We start from the raw sequence: 19,797 nt of genomic DNA on the forward strand, positions 1-19,797 counted from the left end.
ACTGTTGCCCGGCACCTGGGAGAAGTAAACATAATCCTTGCTGGAGAAATCTATTTTTATCCAAGGGCTCAAAAATACTGATACAAATAAAATTCCAAGAAAAATGAGTAGCTCAAAGCAAAAAATAACTGAATACATTGGAAACATATAACCATGAACAAGGAACAGCAAAAACAGACTTGAAGTACTGTGGATATACAGCATGTAAAATAACTACATTCACTATTTATAAAGATACATCTAAACTGACTGTAGGGAATAAGAAACTCTAAATAATAACTAAATAAAGTTGAAAAAGTACCCCGGCAGTGTGGTGCAAGGTGGCTGCGGCAGGACCATGGGGCTCGAGTGCAGCCCCAGCGGGAACACAGACCATTTCAGTTTGATTGCTGTTACTACTACTGATAACTGAGCCAAAGTAGTGATGCTACTTGAGGGAAATTTCTGCAACCTGCAGTCAACGATTATATGACTGTGAGCCATGCCTTTAGTGAAGAGGAACACTGAGCCCCAGCACTTGTGCCAGGGAGCTCTGCCTTAGGGGATTACCAGTGAACTTAAATGTGTAACCAATAGTACTCTTGCCACTATCATACACCGGCTGAGCAGTCTGAGATCTACTTATTTCTCCTTGGGCAGTCAGAAAGTGGAGGAGAGGATGCCTTGGCTATGAACTATGCAAGGCATAGAAGGGCCAAAAGACTGCACCATTTACATCAATGACCCCCTTAAGAACCATTTTCTGCAAAAACTTCATCAGCACAGCGAAGTACAGCATGTGGTCATTTCTCCCTGAGTTTCTGTATCTGCAATTTACCAAAGCCGCCAATGCTTTCTTGTTCATTAATGTATTGCAGCAAATTCCAGATGTGTCTCCAACAGGAAAATATACAACTCTCTTGCCTCTGATTTCAGGGATCAAAGAGGTTACAGAAGACTGTAAATGACATACGGCAGACAAAATAGTTAATACAAAGAACTGGGAGTTCCTTCCTACGGACAGAGTGCTGATGTCTTCCAGTGAACCTCAGCCGACTGTTATATAGCAACACCTCATCTGGATGGAGAGACAGATCTAAAGCTAGAGCAGGCTTTGCCAGAAACAGGCTGAATGCAATCGGAAAACCGATTGTTCAGCCTATCTGGAAAAATAGACCTAATCATCATTTCAATAGCTTTGCTGGAACCTTGAGCCTAAGTGATAAAAGCTCTGTTCCAATTGGGCCTGACCAGGTCTTGTTAAGAGGTACACAGCTGAGAAATACTCAGTAGATTATTGGCATAGTTGTTTACGCTGGATTTGAGACAAAATTCATGCAGAATTCTGTCAAATCACCTCTTAAGAGATCAAAGGTTGAGAAAGTGACCAAGGTGCCAATCTCCCTTTTGCTCCTGCTGCTCTTGGTCATGTCCTTGATTCCAGCTCCCAAGTCATTGTTTGACATACTGGTGTTCATCATCTTGTACCAGAACCTCATCCCCATTAGTCTGCTGCTCGCTGTGGGAAAATTGTGAAATATATTCAGGCCCAGTTTATACACTGGGATGAAGATATGTATTATAAAGTAAATAATGTCTACACCATGGCCAGAACATTCAATCTCAGTGAAGAACTTGGGCAGGTAAAACATTTATTTTCTAATAAAACAGGAATATTAGGACATTTAAGAAGTGTACCATTGCAGGTGCAATTTATGGTCAGACATCTTCTTCCATCCCAGAGTCCTGTGAATTTTATGACTCCAAATTATTGGAGAACTTTTAGAATGGTCATCCCACAAAAGACTATATCTGTGTACCACACTGTTATTCCAGAGACAGATGGAAATAATATAATCTACCAGGCTTCCTCCCCAGCCAAAGCAGCTTTAGTGAAAGGAGCAAAAGAACATGGCTTGTTCTTTGTATAAGAACACCATACTGTCACCATAGAAGCTACAGGAGAAAAATACTTTTGAAATTCTTAATGTCCTGGAGTTTTCTAGTAATAGAGAAAGGATGTCTATAATTGTCTGGACCCCTATGGGATGGCTCTGGTCTGGCTCTACTGAAAAGGGGTTGATACAGTGATTTATGAGAGACTTTCAGAAGATTCTCTATTTGTTCAGGAGACATTAACCCATCTGGAATATTTTGCCATAGAAGGTCTGAGAATTCTGTCTGTTGTGTATAGAGATTTAACCGAGAAAGAATATAATTGGTGATTTCGGAAGTACAAAAAAGCAAGTACGACTGTACAAGACAGAATTCAAAGAGTAGGAAAAGTGTTACGATATTATTGGCCAGGCACAGTGGTTCACACCTGTAATCTCAGCACTTTGGGAGGCTGTGGATCACCTGAGGTCAGGAGTTTGAGACCAGCCTGGCCAACATGGTGAAACATCACCTCTACTAAAAATACAAAAGAGAAATTAGTTGGGTGTGGTGGCAGGTGCCTATAGTCCCAGCTACTCGGGAGGCTGAGGCAGCAGAATCACTTAAACTCAGGAGGCAGAGGTTTCAGTGAGCCAAGATCATGCCACTGCACTTCAGCCTGGGCAACAAGAGCAAAACTTTGTCTCAAAAAAAAAAAAAAAAAAAAAAAAAAAAACCATTATATTATTGAAAACGTAACGTAGGCCATATTTACTCTACATGCCAAGATAAATATGTAAAGGAAATCTAGTTATCAGTGTTTTCATATCTTGAAGTAATTATTTATTATTTATTTTTTATTTATTTTTTGAGGAGTCTCTGTTGCCCAGGCTGGAGTACAGTGGCATGATCTGGGCTCACTGCAAGCTCCACCTCCCAGGTCCATGCCATTTTCCCACCTCAGCCTCCCAAGTAGCTGGGACTACAGGCACCTGCCACCACGCCTGGCTAATTTTGTTTTTTTGGTTTTTTTTGTATTTTTAGTAGAGATGGGGTTTCATTGTGTTAGCCAGGATGGTCTCGATCTCCTGACCTCATGATCCGCCCGCCTCGACCTCCCAAAGTGCTAGGATTATAGGCGTGAGCCACCGCACCCCGCAAGTAATTATTAAAACAATGAAATTTTGTTTTTTCTTCAGAAGTAAAAAAAAAAAAAAAAAGAAAGAAAAAGTAAAAGTATTCCCAAAATGTATAAATATGAAAAAATATTAATTACTGAAAAAAACCTTGTCAACAAACAAGGTCATGAGTTAAGGAAAGCTAATGGAAGAATTAGTAAATGGAAAAAGACATCTGCAGAAAATATCCAGAAAGCAGCAATAAGAAATAAAACAATAAAAAATATGAAGATTAAGAGACAGAAGGGAGAATGAGAAGATCAACATACAATTGGAGTCTCAGGAAAAGGGGAGTGCAGGGAGACACGGAGAGAGACAGAGACTCAGACTGAGAGACAACGAGAGAAGAAAATAAGACAGAGTGAATGTTTCAAGAGATTTATCACTGGTAAGTTTCCAAAACTGATGAAATACACCATCCCAGATTACAAAAAAATAAATAAAGTAGCAAATCCGAAATAAGATAAAGACACAAAAAATCCTCACTTAAACACATTATAATGAAGCTTCAAAACATTTAAAGTCAAAGGGAAGGCCTTAAAATCAGCCAGAAAATGACAGGCTATCTTCACAGGAACAACGATTAGACTTCTAGCTGACTTCTTATCAGTAACAACTGAGGAAGAAGACAGTGGAATGATAATTTCAGTGTCATGAGAGAAAAGAACTGTCAACCTACTATTCTATATCTATTGACAATATTGTTCACAGAGGGGAGCAAAATAAATATATTTTCAAAGAAACAAAAACAGAGATTTGACCTGGAGAACCTTATTTAAAGCAATTGTAAAGAGTGAAATTCAGGCAGAAGGAAAGTAGTATCAGAGTCCAGATTAAAAGTCCACTTGACAGGGAATTTTGGTGAGAATTCAACCACTTACTAGTTAGTTGGATGGCATCATATTTAAAGTCTCTTCAACAATAAAGAGACTTTTTTAGACATAGTTTTAATCTTTGAAAGTCAGACGCTAGATCCATTATATCATTACTTAGAGTTTCCATCTCACCTGAGTTGCTGTCTTACTAGGAAACATTTGATATTTCTTCAGTCACACCTGAAAATGGAAATAACATTTAGATGGTGCTTCACAACTTTTAAGGTGCTTTCATAAACATCATCTTGTTCAAATTCACAACTGTGGTACTATTATTTTCATTTTATAGACTGAAGAACTCATAGAGTATGATTTCTCCGAGATTGTATAGTTAATATAACTCAAAAAGGTTTTTTGTACCTAAAGATTGGACTTTTTAGGTCGGGCACAGTGACTCACGCCTGTAATCCCAGCACTTTGGGAGGCCGAGGAGGGCAGATCACTTGAGGTCAGGAGTTCAAGACCAGCCTGGCCAATATGGTGAAACTCCTTCTCTACTAAAAATACAAATATTAGCCAAGAATGGTGGTGCACACCTTTAACTCCAGCTACTTGGGAGGCTAAGGCAGGAGAATCACTTGAACCCAGGAGGCAAAGGTTGCAGTGAGCTGAGATAACTGCACTCCAGCCTCAGCAACAGAGTAAGACTCTATCTCAAAAAAAAAAAAAAAAAGATTGCACTTTTTAGATTGTGTTCTGCCTTTAAAAGTCCCCTAAATATCTTTAGGATTAAAATACATCTATTAATCAAAATTTTAAATGAAAGCCACATATACAAACAAGTGAAAGTGAAGGGAAGTGTTCTGGTTGAAGAGACAGCATACTCAAAGCTCCACTTATACAGCCTCCCACTATCTGCCTGAACTCTTCTGTGGACTAGTTTGAAGTTCACTGATTGACACTATCATCCTACTTTCACCTTATAGTCTCAGACTCATTCACATTACTTAGTCTCCTAACTCAAATCACTTTCTCTCCACCCCAAGCTGACTACCAGTATCCACTTACAGATATTCAAGACTTCAGAGGATCTTTGAACTCCCGCAAATTGAATAGTATATGTACGTACATGTATGTAATTTTAATGGAAGAGGGACTATTGCAAGGACTGTTTATAGGCAGAGGAACTGTTTCACTGGGTTCTGAAAGTAGTCCATGATCCAAAAACGGGGTAAGTCTCTGGTTGTGGCTTATAAGATCATGGCTTTAATTCACACCTCAAATCTTACATTCAAGGCCAGTTTTCCTGGTTTTTGTTTAGCTTTGCTTCTTGACTGTTATTCAAACTCTTATTCTGTAAATACTTGACTCAGTCTAGTCCAGTTTCTGGAACTTTATATCTGAATGCAGATGGCGACCCTGTCATATTCTAGCCTTGGGAACTAGACGCAAATATTGCCTATACTGTCTTTGTTTTGTGTAATGAATTTTACAGTATTCTACAGTTCAAAATTTAAGTATATACTCTTGTAAATAATTTCAACTTTTAATTTAAACCTATACTTTAAACCTTCAGAGCTCTGTTACCTGTATCTTCCAGGGTATATGGTACATGGGGGCTTTCAACTATATTTGTAGCTGGCCTACGAATAAATGAACACCATTGGCTTATGCTTATCTTTTTTGTATGTCTTAAATGTTGCATGTAAAATGTCAATAAAAGACATACAAAACTTAAGCAATACCCTTCAGGATCCTAGCCAATGCCTGATTCATAATGGGTGATCAATAGTTATCTGTTAAATAAATTTTTATTCATACTAGGTTTAGTTGTTTTATCAGGTTATCATTATACTTAAGATGACACAATATATTTTAGCTGACTATATACAATGAGTTGTTATAGTGGGGTTTACATACCTAGTGTGATTATAATTAAATTGATTACTTGTAATTAGACTTGTTTGTTTAAGACAGAGTCTCACTTTGTCACCCAGGCTGGAGTGCAGTAGTGCCATATTGGCTCACTGCAATCTTTGCCTCCTGGGTTCCAGTCAGTGATCCTCCTACTTCAGCCTCCTAAGGAGCTGGGACTACACGCCCAGCTAATTTTGTATGTGTGTGTGTGTGTGTGTATTTTTGGTACAGATAGAGTTTCACCATGTTGACCAGGCTGGTTTCAAACTCCTAACCTCAAGTGATCCTCCTACCTCAGCCTCCCAAGTGCTGGGATTACAGGCGTGAGTCACTGTGCCTGGCCTTAGACTCTTTACAGTCATATTTCATACGGTTTTCCCATCAGTAGGTGAAAGAGAAAAAGACTGCTTCTACTCTGAATCCCAGAGAATAAAAGGAAAGATTATAAAACTAAGACATCATTTTGTAAAGGTTTTCATGTTATTTCATCTGTTAAGAATGTTTAGATGTTTTATTTTGGCTACAAAATTTAAAATTCTCTTACGCTAATTTCATATCACAATATTACCTTTTGGGTTGGTATTTGGTTCCATCTACTACTAGTTTGTTTGTATTTCAAACTAAGACATACTTATTCAGACTTTTTAAATTCTAGTGTGCTCTAAATTCAATTACTTTTCAATGTCTATGAATTTTCATCCAATTATTTCACTATGTGGTAAACTTAAACACTGATATCTGAAGCAGTAGCCATTATATTTGGTCCATTAGTTTACTTACAGCCCAGCACTAATGTTTATTAGTCAAATGAAATCTTAACTTGCGAAACCCTATTCTCACACTTAGCCAGAGGCTATAATTCACCACTAGTATTTTCACAAATGGGTTCAACTGAAGACAAGTACTGTGGGAAAATGTAGATGGGCAAAGCAAATCTATCAGGGCAACTGGAAAACTAAGTCAAGTTCATATGCTACAGATAAGGGCAGAGAAGTGTCATCTCATTTTCAAAAAAGAAAAAAAAATGCAGGTGGCCTTTGATGAACAGAATATTTTTCTTCAACCTATTTTAACCTCTATATTCTTATTTAAAATTTCCTCATTAAAGCTATTAAGGTAAGCTTCAGAGTATTTCCTGCTATAACTACTTAGTAAGACTAAGTTAGTATATAAAAATACAATTAATTTTTGTAGGTTGTACATCACTAAATTTCAGTACATCTTGGCCTCCAGACTAGCACACGGTGAAAGATAGGAATATGGCAGATGATCTTTATTTATACTTACTGTATGGGGGTAGAGCAGGAATGGATAACAGCACTGCATGATTACTTTTAAAAAATTAATTTCTAAAATAATAACCATTTAGTAATTTTATGCTACAGTTTTTTGTTTTGTTTTGTTTTGTTTTTTGCTAACACCCCTCACCATTACGGAATACATTTACAAGCTGGGAATGATACTACTAGGCTCTTTCAGGAGTTGTGTATGTCTTAGTCTAAGAAAACCAATACAAAATTAGCCAGGTATGGTGGGGCGCACCTGTAATTCCAGCTACTGGGGAGGCTAAGGCAGGAGAATCGCTTGAACCTGGGAGGTGGAGGTTGCAGTGAGCTGAGATCACGCCATTGCACTCCAGCCTGGGCAACAAGAGTGAAATTCTGTCTCAAGAAAGAAAAGAAACAAAAGAAAGAAAAGAAAAGAAAAGAAAAGAAAAGAAAAGAAAAGAAAAGAAAAGAAAAAAGAGAAGAGAAGAGAAAAAGAAAAAGAAAAAGAGAAAAAGAAAAAGAAAAAGAAAAAAAGAAAAAGAAAAAGAAAAAGAAAAAGAGAAAAAGAGAAAAAGAAAAAGAAAAAGAAAAAGAAAAGACAAGACAAGACAAGAAAAACCAGTCGGGGCCAGGCCCAGTGGTTCACAACTTACATAATTCCAGCACTTTGGGAGGCCAAGGCAGAAGGAGCGCTTGAGTCCAAGAGTTTGAGACCAGACTGGGCATTATGGCAAAACCCCAGCTCTCCAAAAAATACAAGTATTATTAGCTAGGTGTGGTGGCACACGTCTGTAGTCCTAGTTCCTGGGGGGTGAACTGAGATGGGAGGATTGCTTGAGCCTAGGAGGTCAAGGCTGCAGTGCGCTGAGATCATGCCACTGCACTGCAGGCTGGGCCACAGAGCAAGACTCTGTCTCAAAAAATAAATACATAAAAAATAAATTAAAAAGAATAAGAAAAAACAGTCTGACGTGCTATAAGTTGCATTTAACTGCAAACATATAACTTGAAAAAACATAGCTAAAGGTTTTTCATCTTTAATAAAGTCATTTTCTTCTTAAAAATGGATCTAGGGTAGGTTTTTGTTGTTGTTGTTGTTTTTGTTTTTGTTTTTTTTTGAGGCAGAGTTCCACTCTTGTTGCCCAGACCAGAGTGCAATGATGCGATCTCGGCTCACTGCAACCTCCACCTCCGGGGTTCAAAGGATCCTCCTGCCTCAGCTTCCTGAGTAGCTGAGATTACTGGAACAGCGCCACCATGCTCAGCTAATTTTTGTATTTTTGGTAGAGATGGGGTTTCACCATGTTGGCCAGGCTGTTCTCAAACTCCTGACCTCAAGTGATCCACCAGCCTCAGCCTCCCAAAGTGCTGGGAAAACAGGCGTGAGCCACCATGCCCGGCTGTAATTCTTTTTAAAAAACAGCTAGAAGATACAATTTTGCCTTCATCTTAAGTATATGAAATACTGTTAGAATATGTTGAATTATTTCTACTTAGATAACCTCATAACTAAATTATTGCCACAGTATGAATAGCCTTTAGCCATAAAATTAAAAGCATAAGAACATGACATTTATAAAGAATACTTAGAAAGCTGAAAATTTTCAGCTTACAAAATAGTTGTTTTCTACAGAGTTGTGCAAACTGACATATTCGTTTGCTGCTACAAAATAATTTTATTATAGTCACAGGCTAACCTCAAAAAATTTCAATAGAAATATGTTGTTTTCTTTCCTTCCTTTATTCTCACCTTCCTTGTTACTTTGTTATTGAAAATGGTATAACATGATTATTATTCTTGTCAAATAAGATTAAAGTCATTTATTTTTTACCCACACAAAATCAGAAGAGTTCCTGAAGTAAATGAAGAACAGCTGGAAAAGAAGGTAAACTATATTTTAAAAGATGTTCAGAACTTCACACACACAAAAAAGCCCAGGCCCAGATGGCTTCGTTGGTGAATGCTATCAAACATTTAAAGAAGAATATGAATTCTTAAGAAACTCTTCTAAAAATAGAAGAGGAAGGAATACTTCCCAATTTAGCCTGAGGCCAGTATCACTTTGATATCAAAACCAAAAACATCACACAAAAACAGAAAAATACAAACCAATATTTCCTATGAATATGAATGCAAAAACCTCAAAAAACAGCAGACTAAATCTAGTTACATAAAAAAATGATTACACTCCATGACCAAATGTTATGTTATCTCAGGAAAGCAAGGTTAGTTTAACATCCAAAATTCAATTAATGTAGTAAACCATATCTGTAGAACAAAGGATAAAAACCACATCATCAATCATCATCTCAAAAGATGCAAGAAAAAACATGGGCAAAATCTAACATTCTGTCATGACAGAAACCCTTAGCAAACTAGAAACAGGAAGAAAACTAAGAGCTGGGCATGGTGGCTCACACCTGTAATCCCAGCACTTTGGGAGGCCAAGGTAGGAGGATCCGTTGAGCCTAAGAGTTCAAGACCAGTCTGGACAATATAGTGAGACCTTGCCTCTACAAAAATATTAAAAAGTTAGCTGAGTATGGTGGCGTGGGCCTGTACTCCGAGCCACTCAGGAGGCTAAAGTGGAAGTTTTGCTTGAGCCTGGGAGGCAGAGGTTGTGGTAAACCGAGATTATGCCACTGCACTCCAGCCTGGGTAACAGAGATGTCATCTCAAAAAAAAAAAAAAAAAAAAAAAAAACCCAAAACTAAAATAAACTAGGAACAGATACAAACCTCCTCAATCTCATATAAAATATGCACAGAAACCCCACATTCATCATACTTAATGGTGAAAGGCTAAATATTTCACCCTGAAGATCAGAAAAAAGACGACAAGAATGTACACTCTCACCATTTCTATTCAACATTACACCAGGGGCGATTAGGCAAGAAAAAAAATTCTAAAATACAAATTGGAAAGAAAGAAGTAAAACATGCCTATTTGCAGATAACAGGATCTTAATACATAGAAAATTCATAGGAATGTAATTAAAAACTATTAAAAATAATAAACTGGGCCAGGTGTGGTGGCTCACGCCTGTAATCCCAGCACTTTGGGAGGCCAAGGCAGGTGGATCACCTGAGGTCAGGAGTTTGAGACCAGCCTGGCCAATATGGTGAAATCCCATCTCTACTAAAAATACAAAAATTAGCTGGGCGTGGTAGCTTGCACCTGTAATTCCAGATGCTTAGGAGGCTGAGGCAGGAGAATTGTTTGAACTCGGAAGACAGCGGTTGCAGTGAGCTGAGATTGTGCCACTGCACTCCAGCCTGGGTGACAGAGCAAGATTCTATCTCAAAAAAATACATAAATAAATAAAATAAGTAAATAAATTAAAAAATCTAGTAAATCTCAAGATATGAGATCAATATATAAAAATCAATTGTATTGCTATACATTAGCAATTAACAGTCTAAAAATTAAGAACATTCTACTTACAATATCATCAAAAAGAATAAAATTCTTAGGAACAAATTTAATAAAAGAAGTATAAGACTTGGCCAGGCATGGTGGCTCACGCCTGTAATCCCAGCACTGTGGGAGGCCGAGGTGGGCGGATCACCTGAGGTCAAGAGATCCAGACTATCCTGGCCAACATGGTGAAACCCCGTCTCTACTAAAAATACAAAAATTTAGCTGGGCGTGGTGGCACGTGCCTGTAGTCCTAGCTACTTAGGAGGCTGAGGCAAGACAATCTCTCAAACCTGGCAGGCGGAGGTTGCAGTGAGCCAAGATCACTCCAGCCTGGTGACAGACTGACACTCCATCTCAAAAAAAAAAAAAAAAAAAAAAAAAAAAAAAAGTAGTACAAGAATTATAGTCTGGGCTGGGCACAGTGGCTCACGCCTGTAATGCTGACATTTTGGGAGGCTGGGGTGGGTGGATCGATTTGAGTACAGGAGTTGGAGACCAGCCTGGGCAACATGGCAAAATCCTGTCTCTACAAAAAACCACCCAGGCATCATGATGCACACCTATGGTCCCAGCTACTCAGAAGGCTGAAGCGGGAGGATCACTTGAGCCTGGGAGGCAGTGGTTGCAGTGAACCAAGATTGCACCACTGCACTCCAGCCTGGATGACAGAGCAAGACCATCTCAAAAAAAGACTGTACTCTGAAGACTACAAACTATGTTGAAAAGGCCATGTGTGGTGGCTCACACCTGTTATCCCCGCACTCTGGGAGGCCAAGGTGGACAGATTATTTGAGGTCAGGAGTTTGAGACCAGCGTGGCCAACATGGTGAAACCCCATCTCTACTAAATATTAGCCAGGCATGGTGGCACACCCCTGTACTCCCAGCTACTCAAGAAGCTGAGGCGGGAGAATCACTTGAACCCAGGAGGTGGAGGTTGCAGTGAGCCTAGATTGCACCACTACACTCCAGCCTGGGCGACATAGTGATACTCTGTCTAAAAAAATAAATAAATAAATAAAGCAAGAAATTAAAGAAGCCAGGCACAGAGGCCCACACTCATAATCCCAGCTACTCAGTAGGCTGAGGAAGAAGGATCACACGAGGCCAGGATTTCTAGACCAGCCTAGGTAACATGGTGAGATCCCATCACTAAAACAATTTTAAAAATCAGCCAGAGACTATAGCCAGTGTGGTGATACATGCCTGTTGTCCCAGTTACTCAGGATGCTGAGGCAAGAGGATTGCTTGAGCCCAGAAGTTTGAGACCAGCCTGGGCAATATAGTGAAATCCCATCTCTACCAAAAAATATAAAAATTATCTGGGCACGGTAGCATGTGCCTGTGGTCTCAGCTATTCGGGAGGCAGAGGTAGAAGGATCACCTGAGCCCGGGGAGGTTGAGGCTGCAATGAACCGTGATCACACCACTGCACTCCAGCCAGAGTGAGACGCTTTTTTTAAAAAAGGAAAAATAAAATAAAATAAAAGTAAAAGATAAAATATTCAGGCCAGGTGTGGTGGCACGCGCCTGTAATCCCAGCTACTTGGGAGGCTGAGACAAGAGAATCACCTAAACCTGGGAGGCAAAGGTTGCAGTGAGCCAAGATCGCGCCACTGCACTCCAGCCTGGGCAACAGAGTGAGACTCTGTCTCAAAAAGAAAAAAGAAAGAAAAAGAAAGAAAAAAAGAAAGAGGTTATCATAGGTTTAGGTGAGATTTTATATATAACAAATATCTTTCCCATCACAGGCATACAGGAAATATGAATCATTTCTTTGTTATTTTTATTTCACTATGTTGTGAGCATTTTTACAACCTCTTTATTTTTCTGAATAATTATGCTTACTATATTAACTAAAATTTTTTTTTTTTTTTTTTTTTTTGACAGAGTTTCGCTCCTGTTGCCCAGGCTGGAGTACAATAGTGCAATCTTGGCTCATTGAAACCTCCGCCTACCAGGTTCAAGTGGTTCTCCTGCCTCAGCCTCCCAAGTAGCTAGGATTACAGGTGTGTGCCACCACGCCCGACTAATAAGAGGTGTACTATCATCATCCCCATTTAATAAAAAAATAAAGGCTGACAAACTTGCCTAGCTTGCATAATTAATAAATATATTGAACTAAAGGTTTAAACCCAAATTTCTCTCATTGCAAATGTTATGTTCTGTACCATTAGACTATACAGCTACGTTAGGTTGGATTCAGGAAATGTGGTATATATACAACATGGAATACTAGGCAGCCATAAAAAGAATGAGATTATGTCCTTTGCAGCAACATGGATGGAGCTGGAGGCCATAATCCTAAACAAATTAGTGCAGGAAGAGAAAACCAAATACTGCATGTTCTCACTTATAAACGGGAGCTAAACATTGGTCACACATAGATATAAATATGGAAACAAGAGATACTGTGGCCTACTAGAGGGTGGAGGGATGAGGATGGGTAGTGAGTACAATGCTCACTACCTGGGTGATGGAATCCATACTCCTAACCTCAGCATCACACAATATTCCCCTGTACTCAATCTGTACATGTACTCCCTGTAACTAAACTATAAGTTGAAATAAAAATAAAATAAAATTATACATTTAAATTGTAAATTATCATCCCACAATTTTAATAAAGGTGTGTATATGTGTTGTTTATATATTTAAACATATATACATATACATGTTTTAGAAAGACAGGAATATGCAAAATGTTAATAGCGGTGAATTTTAGGGGTTGGTTTCTTTGTGATTATGTGTGGTAAATAAGCTACTTTTGTAATAGAAAAAATAAATAAATGCACTCCAAATATTTTCTTCAATAAAGAAATTAGGCAAAAAAAGAAAATATACAAATCAATGTGTTTAAAGTTTTCTCAATATTTAAGCTCCACTTTAGAATAATAAATCCACTTATATATTGAGTATAAACTTTGATTAACAAACATAAACTCGTGGTGGTGCACACCTACAATCTCAGCTACTCAGGAGCCTGAGGCAGGAGAATCTCTTGAACCTGGGAGGTTGGAGTGAGCTGAGATTGCGCCACTGCACTCCAGCCTGGGTGACAGAGCAAGACTCTGTCTCAAAACAAACAAACAAACAAACAAAAAAAACTTACTCTGTAACAGAAACACCCTGTGTGCAAATTCAGTCTTAGCTAATAAGGCTTAACAGTAATTGTTAACTCTCAGATTCTAAAAAAGTTTATTTGGTGAGTTTTTTATTTGATGACTTCATTACATTCTCATCAGCTATGAATTGGAATAATTCCAATTTGAACTACAGTGTGATGTGTTGAATTTTTCTGTTTCTGTCACGTATGCTGTTTTTACTTTAAGATAATAGTGCTTTAAAGTTTATTATTGCCAGTAATAACAATAGCAACTGCTAAGTCCTCAAAGTTAACATCTACCTTAACCTTAAATAAACTGACCTCATTATATTTATCCTTAGCCAAATTTTTAAAAAAATGTATGGAGATCGAGCAGCATATATTTTAAGAATATAGATTATAAAAACATAATTTCCCTGAAAGTTAAATTCCTCAAAGGAACTAGTTAATTTCCAAATCTTCTAACACCTTCTCATTACTTCAATGTGAGTGCTTCAAATACAGAAAAAAACTTTTTATTTCCCCTTGACAAGATCACACTGCTGTGTGCAAATAAACTATGATTAACAAGGTAAATTGGTTCAATATTCTAACATTAACTTCAATTCTATCAAAATGTTCATCCTCTAATATTACAAATCTAGTTTAATCACCAAGATTTGGTCAATTCCCCTCCTGATTAAAAAAAAAAAATACTTGCAGTTCATTTCCAATGCTAAGAAATAACACAATACATTGACAACATTGCTTCACAGATACCTACTGCTAAGAAAAATGTACAGCTAAATATAATTTTATGTTATCATATAATACACACTAAAAAAATCAGGCTTACATTTTATGCTGTGCAATAATTCTCTTAATAATTGTTTAAACCAAAATTAAGACAACTAAGGTGCTCAAATGTCACCTTCCCAGGTAAAGCCCATATTGACCCCTATCTTGTTTAACACTGCAACCAGTTCCCCTCCATCCCCCTCCCCTACACACATAATCTTACCCTGGGCAAAGCACTCTTTTCTCCTCCTTCTCCTGCTTTTTCTCCTTATCACCTTCTAACATCCCTATGATTTACTTTTCTTCTTCCACTTGTGAAGTTGTCTGCCTACTAGTACATAGGACAGCGCCTGTGACATAGCAGGTGCTGTTGAATGAATAATTTTACCCACTAGGTGGGCAGGGGAAGCTATTGTTTTTTATGTATTTATTTATTTACTTTTTCAGATGGAGTTTCACTCTCATCACCCAGGCTGGAGTACAGTGGTGCAATCTCGGCTCACTGCAACCTCCATCTCCCGGGTTCAAGTGATTCTCCTGCCTCAGCCTCCCAAGTATCTGGGATTACAGTTACTTGTCACCAGGCCCGGCTAATTTTTGTACGTTTAGTAGAGACGGGGTTTCACCATGTTGACCAGGCTCGTCTTGAACTCCTGACCTTAGGTGATCCACCTGCCCCAGCCTCCCAAAGCACTAGGATTACAGGCATGAGCCACTGCACCTGGCCGAAGCTATTGTTTTTATCTGAGTATTTGGTGACTTGCACAAGCAGTCCCCAACATTTTTTGGGGAGGTTTCGGGGATGAAACTGTTCCACCTCAGATGATCAGGCATTAGTTAGATTCTCATAAGGAGTGCAGCAACCTAGATCCCTCACATCCACAGTTCACAATAGAGTCCGTGCTCCTATAAGAATCTAATGCCACTGCTGATCTGAGAGGAGGCTGAGCTCAGGCAGTCATGCTCACTTGCCCACCGCTCACCTCCTGCTGTGCAGCCCAGTTCCTAACAGGTCAGGTCGAAGTTCCAGGGGTTAGGAATCCCTGACTTATACAAATGGGTGGAAATGTAATGGTTAGTTTTGTAATTAGAGTAAATCCTCATTTTTCACCCAGATTAAAGCAAAAAACCCTTTTTTCAGGAGCCTTGAGACCTACTAATGCCTCCAAGGTTTAAGGCAGACTTATACAGTGGCTCTGAACCTAAAAAAAAAAAAAAAAAAACAGAACCCAAAGAAAATTCATAGTTCTGAGATTCTGAAAAGGGGCAGGATGGTAATTTTTTGCTATCTGGGAGGAGGTCTCAAAAGACTCTTCTTGCATGGTTATTGCAATGTTTTTCATCACACTTACCATATACATTTTACATACATTATAAAACTATATTACATGCTCATGATAAATTACAAAGGTTCACAGATTCCAGCATTACCATTATTACTTTGACTCATCATGCTCCTGTTATACTAAGTAAATGAAACACAAAAAGGGAAAATAATTTCTGTGGATGTAGAATAAATTCTAGTAATTTAAAATTACAAATAATGCCTTTTGATGGGCTGGTCACACCAAAAGAACTCTAGGCTACAAAATAGTTATGCCAATAATCAACAGTTTTTATAATAATAAAAACTGAAAAACTATATATATATGTATGTTTTGTTTTGTTTTTTTGAGACAGTCTTTCTCTGTCACCAAGCTGGAGTGCAGTGGGGCGATCTCAGCTCACTGCAACCTCCGCCTCCCAGGTTCAAGCAATTCCCCTGCCTCAGCCTCCCAAGTAGCTGGAACTACAGGCACATGCCACCACGCCTGGGTAATTTTTTGTATTTTAGTAGGGACAGGATTTCACCATGTTGGCCAGGATGGTCTCAATCTCCTAACTTCGTGGTCCACCCGCCTCGGTGTCCCCAAGTGCTGGGATTACAGGCGTGAGCCACCGCACCTGGCCGAAAAAAGTATATTTATTCACCAGAAGCTCTTCCTAATTACACTGGCGAGTTCTTATGGAATTTGCATACATAGAAAAAAGATTTACTTTGTAAGAAAAGTCTTTTCATATACTCCCCACAAAGGTCTAACTTTGACAACTTGAAAAGCAACAAATGACTTTCTGAAAACTATCGGAAAAGAAAAATGTTATATTACGTTAACTTGTTTAATTTTGCTTCTTGTCCTAAGCCTGAAATGAGATAGATGACATCTGTGCATAATTTCACATGTGCATCACTCTTACAAACTTAGGATTTAGGACTTTTAAAATACATTATTTTTTACACATCTCAAAACACCAAGTTTTTTTTTTTTTTTTTTTTTTTGAGACAGAGTCTCGCTTTGTCGCCCAGACTGGAGTGCAGTAGCGCGATCTCGGCTCACTGCAAGCTCTGCCTCCCGAGTTCACGCCATTCCACTGCCTCAGTCTCCCGAGCAGCTGGGACTACAGGCGCCCAAGACAAATTTTTAAAAAATCATTTTTCCTATGTAGCAAATATCTTTAGGCCTAGCATCTGTTTTATCAGAAGTTAATATATTTAAGATGAAAATTCATTTGTATGTTATGCTTGAAAAGGATATTAATACCCTTTCATATGGCAAACTTACTTTTTAGTAAATTCCATTAGTAACAGGCGCACTATTAAGATAGCCCGATTTACTACTTTTTGAGTTCTCAACATGCTGGACGCATGTAAAACAGTCACAGTTGTTGTTTTAAAACAAATTTTGCAACCACATTTCTAAACCTTTTCAAACACGAGAGTAAGAAATAAGTATCATGCTCTCAAAGAATAAAAAGTTTCCAAAACTACATGGTCTCAAAAGTACACATTAAGAATTTTGTATATTTAAAATGGCAGATTAACTTTTGAGCTAATCATTTATACAGGGACATAGAAAACAACAAAATGTGTGAATGTTTTGTAGTGTTTTTTTTTTGTTTTTTTTTTTAGACAGAGTCTCACTCACTCTGTCGCCCAGGCTGGAGTGCTGTGGTACGATCTCAGCTCACCATAGCCTCCGCCTCCCAGGTTCAAACAATTCTCCTCCTCACCGACCTGAGTAGCTGGGATTACAGGTGACCGCCACCACGCCCCGCTAATTTTTTGTATTTTTAGTAGAGATGGGGTTTCACCATGTTGGCCAGGCTGCTCTCGAACTCCTGACCTCAGGTGATCCACCCGCCTCAGCCTCCCAAAGTGCTGGGATTACAGGTTTAAGCCACCGCACCTGGCCTGTTTCTTTTTTCTTTCTTTCTTTTTTTTTTTTTAAGAGATAGCTCACACCCATTTTCTGGCTGTCCTTCAAGCTTGACTTCTTCGATTCAGTTATCATGCCTCTATCTATTTGTGCATCATTATGTTGCACATGTCCAAGAATTAAGTGTTGACTTTCAGTGGTGTAAAAGCAAAAAACAAAAAAAACACAAAAATACCTATTTACAGTACATTCATGGTTTAAATTGGTACACAAACAGCTTTTCTTAGGCTTTTATCATTAGCCAACATCACCATACTCATTCAACAAAAATTATATAACTTCTTGTTTATGCCTATCTGAAGAACTCAGACTGCTGGGTACTGTGAGTTGGATGAGTCCCCCCTGCCCCTCAAGACCAAAATTACAGCAAAGTCTCTGTGTCAAGGTTTCATATTAAAATGTTGAAAGTGGATACAAAATCAAGAGACTAAAACAGTGTATTTTCAATCATGTTTCACACTATTTTTAGTGTATAAGAAGGAAATCAACCTTCATGTAACTGCCTTAGGCATATAACTGCCTGAAATTTTCTGGGTAGCCAGAGTGGCAACTGACAAGGATTCAGACTTATTGATGAACTATTAAATACTGCAAGCTAATGTTACTCACTATACTACTTAGATTTCTGGAGCAAAGAAATGACTAAAAGGCAGATGTCCTGGATGCTAGTCCTTCTACTGACTGTAAGTGGTAAGTTATTTTATCTCTTTGGATTTCGCTTTCCTCATCTATAAAATACGAGATTTGGCCAGGAGTGGTGGCTCACACCTTTCATCCCAGCACTTTGGGAGGCTGAGGTTGGCGGATCAGTTGAGGCCAGGAGTTTTGAGAACAGCCTGCTAATATGGTGAAACACCTTGTCTACTAAAAATACCAAAAAAAAAAAAATAATAATAATAATTATCTGGGTGGTGTATGCCTGTAATCCCAGCTACTCAGGTAGATGAGGCATGAGAATCTCTTGAACCTGGGAGGCGGAGGTTGCAGTGAGCCGAGATCGTGTCACTCCACTCCAACCTGGGCAACAGAGCGAGACTCAGTTCCAAAAAATAAAAAATAAAAAATAAAATGTGAGATATGAAGGAGATATCCTGTAAATCCCTTTTAGCCCCAACATTCATTTTTTTTTAGCATGTTAAATACCATCAAATAGAAACCAATCAGATGTTTACTATTTTTGACAGAATCTAGAATATCCATAAATAGCACCTCATTCACAGTATTCACAGGAGAAAGCAAAAAAAGTACTATCTTTATATGCAGTATGAGTCATGGACTGGGACAGCAACTTGTAAAAGGTCACAAAACTGTAGCATCCCAAGAACTAATTTACACTAATTACACTGATTTTTTACTTTTTTTTTTTCCTTTTTTAGAGGCAGGGTCTTGCTCTGTCGCCCAGGCATGATCACAGCTCAATGCAGCCTCGACCTCCCAGGCTCAAGGGATCCTCCCTCCTCAGCCTCCCAAGTAGCTGGCACTAAAGGCATGTGCTACCATGCCCAGCTAATTTTTTAGTAGAGATGAGGTCTCACTATGTTGCTCAGGCTGGTCTCAAATTCCTGGGCTCAAGTAATCTTTATGCCTCAGCCTCCCAAAGTACTGGGATTGTAGGTGTGAGCCACGGCACCAGGCTGATCCTAGTATTTTGGTTGTGATTGCAGTTTTCTATTCACTATACTATCTTTGTTGCTGTTTGGCAATACTTAGCAAAGTGTGTAACCTCTCCCACTCCCAATTAGCCGATTTGCTCTCTAATGGACTCAAACTTACCCTGCTCAATTTTTTACTGCTTGGTATCCAAAACATTCTCCTTCCCCTTCAGTTGTAGCATTAGAATAATTACCGATGATACCTTCTCGTTTCCTAAGGATACAAATTAGAGTTCCAGGTACAGTATTTGTCTCATTTTCTATATAATTAACTTTCTACATAAATTTTAACCACATAAAGACTCTGTCACTACTATCTCTACATTAATCAGTATCTGCTCGAGGCCGGTACCTTTAAACAGATCCAATACACCTAAGCATCAAGTGGCTGAAAAAGACACCAGAGGTTCTTTGTACTATTTGCTATAATGGTTTTGGACCTTCCTTCCTCCGTGATTGTTCTCTTATGCTCTTTCAGGACTCCCAGGCTCCTAGTCCTTGATATCAACGAATGAAATTGGTTTCCCAGGTTCTCTAAAGACGTTGGCTTGAACAT

General features: G+C 38.6%; 1 protein-coding gene across 7 annotated transcripts in view; it reads right to left on the bottom strand.

The window, feature by feature from the left end:
- N4BP2L2 (NEDD4 binding protein 2 like 2) overlaps window positions 1–19,797 on the bottom strand; it is a 97,155-nt gene that overhangs the window by 32,502 nt on the left and 44,856 nt on the right. For 2 of the 7 annotated variants that reach the window (XR_012091865.1, XR_012091864.1), the window contains one exon: window positions 4,040–4,087. The exons of 3 other annotated variants lie outside the window; for them this stretch is intronic. Coding sequence is in view for 1 of the 4 variants with exons in the window: in XM_073013252.1 (XP_072869353.1) it covers window positions 19,368–19,455 (88 nt within the window). In the remaining 3 variants the exon portion in view is untranslated. Of the gene's footprint in view, window positions 1–4,039; window positions 4,088–19,352; window positions 19,456–19,797 lie in introns of those variants that run through there. 2 more of the 7 variants (XR_012091859.1, XM_073013252.1) reach the window with 2 other exon arrangements.

The sequence above is a fragment of the Chlorocebus sabaeus genome, chromosome 3, assembly GCF_047675955.1.
Source record: "Chlorocebus sabaeus isolate Y175 chromosome 3, mChlSab1.0.hap1, whole genome shotgun sequence".
NCBI classification, from domain to species: domain Eukaryota; kingdom Metazoa; phylum Chordata; class Mammalia; order Primates; family Cercopithecidae; genus Chlorocebus; species Chlorocebus sabaeus.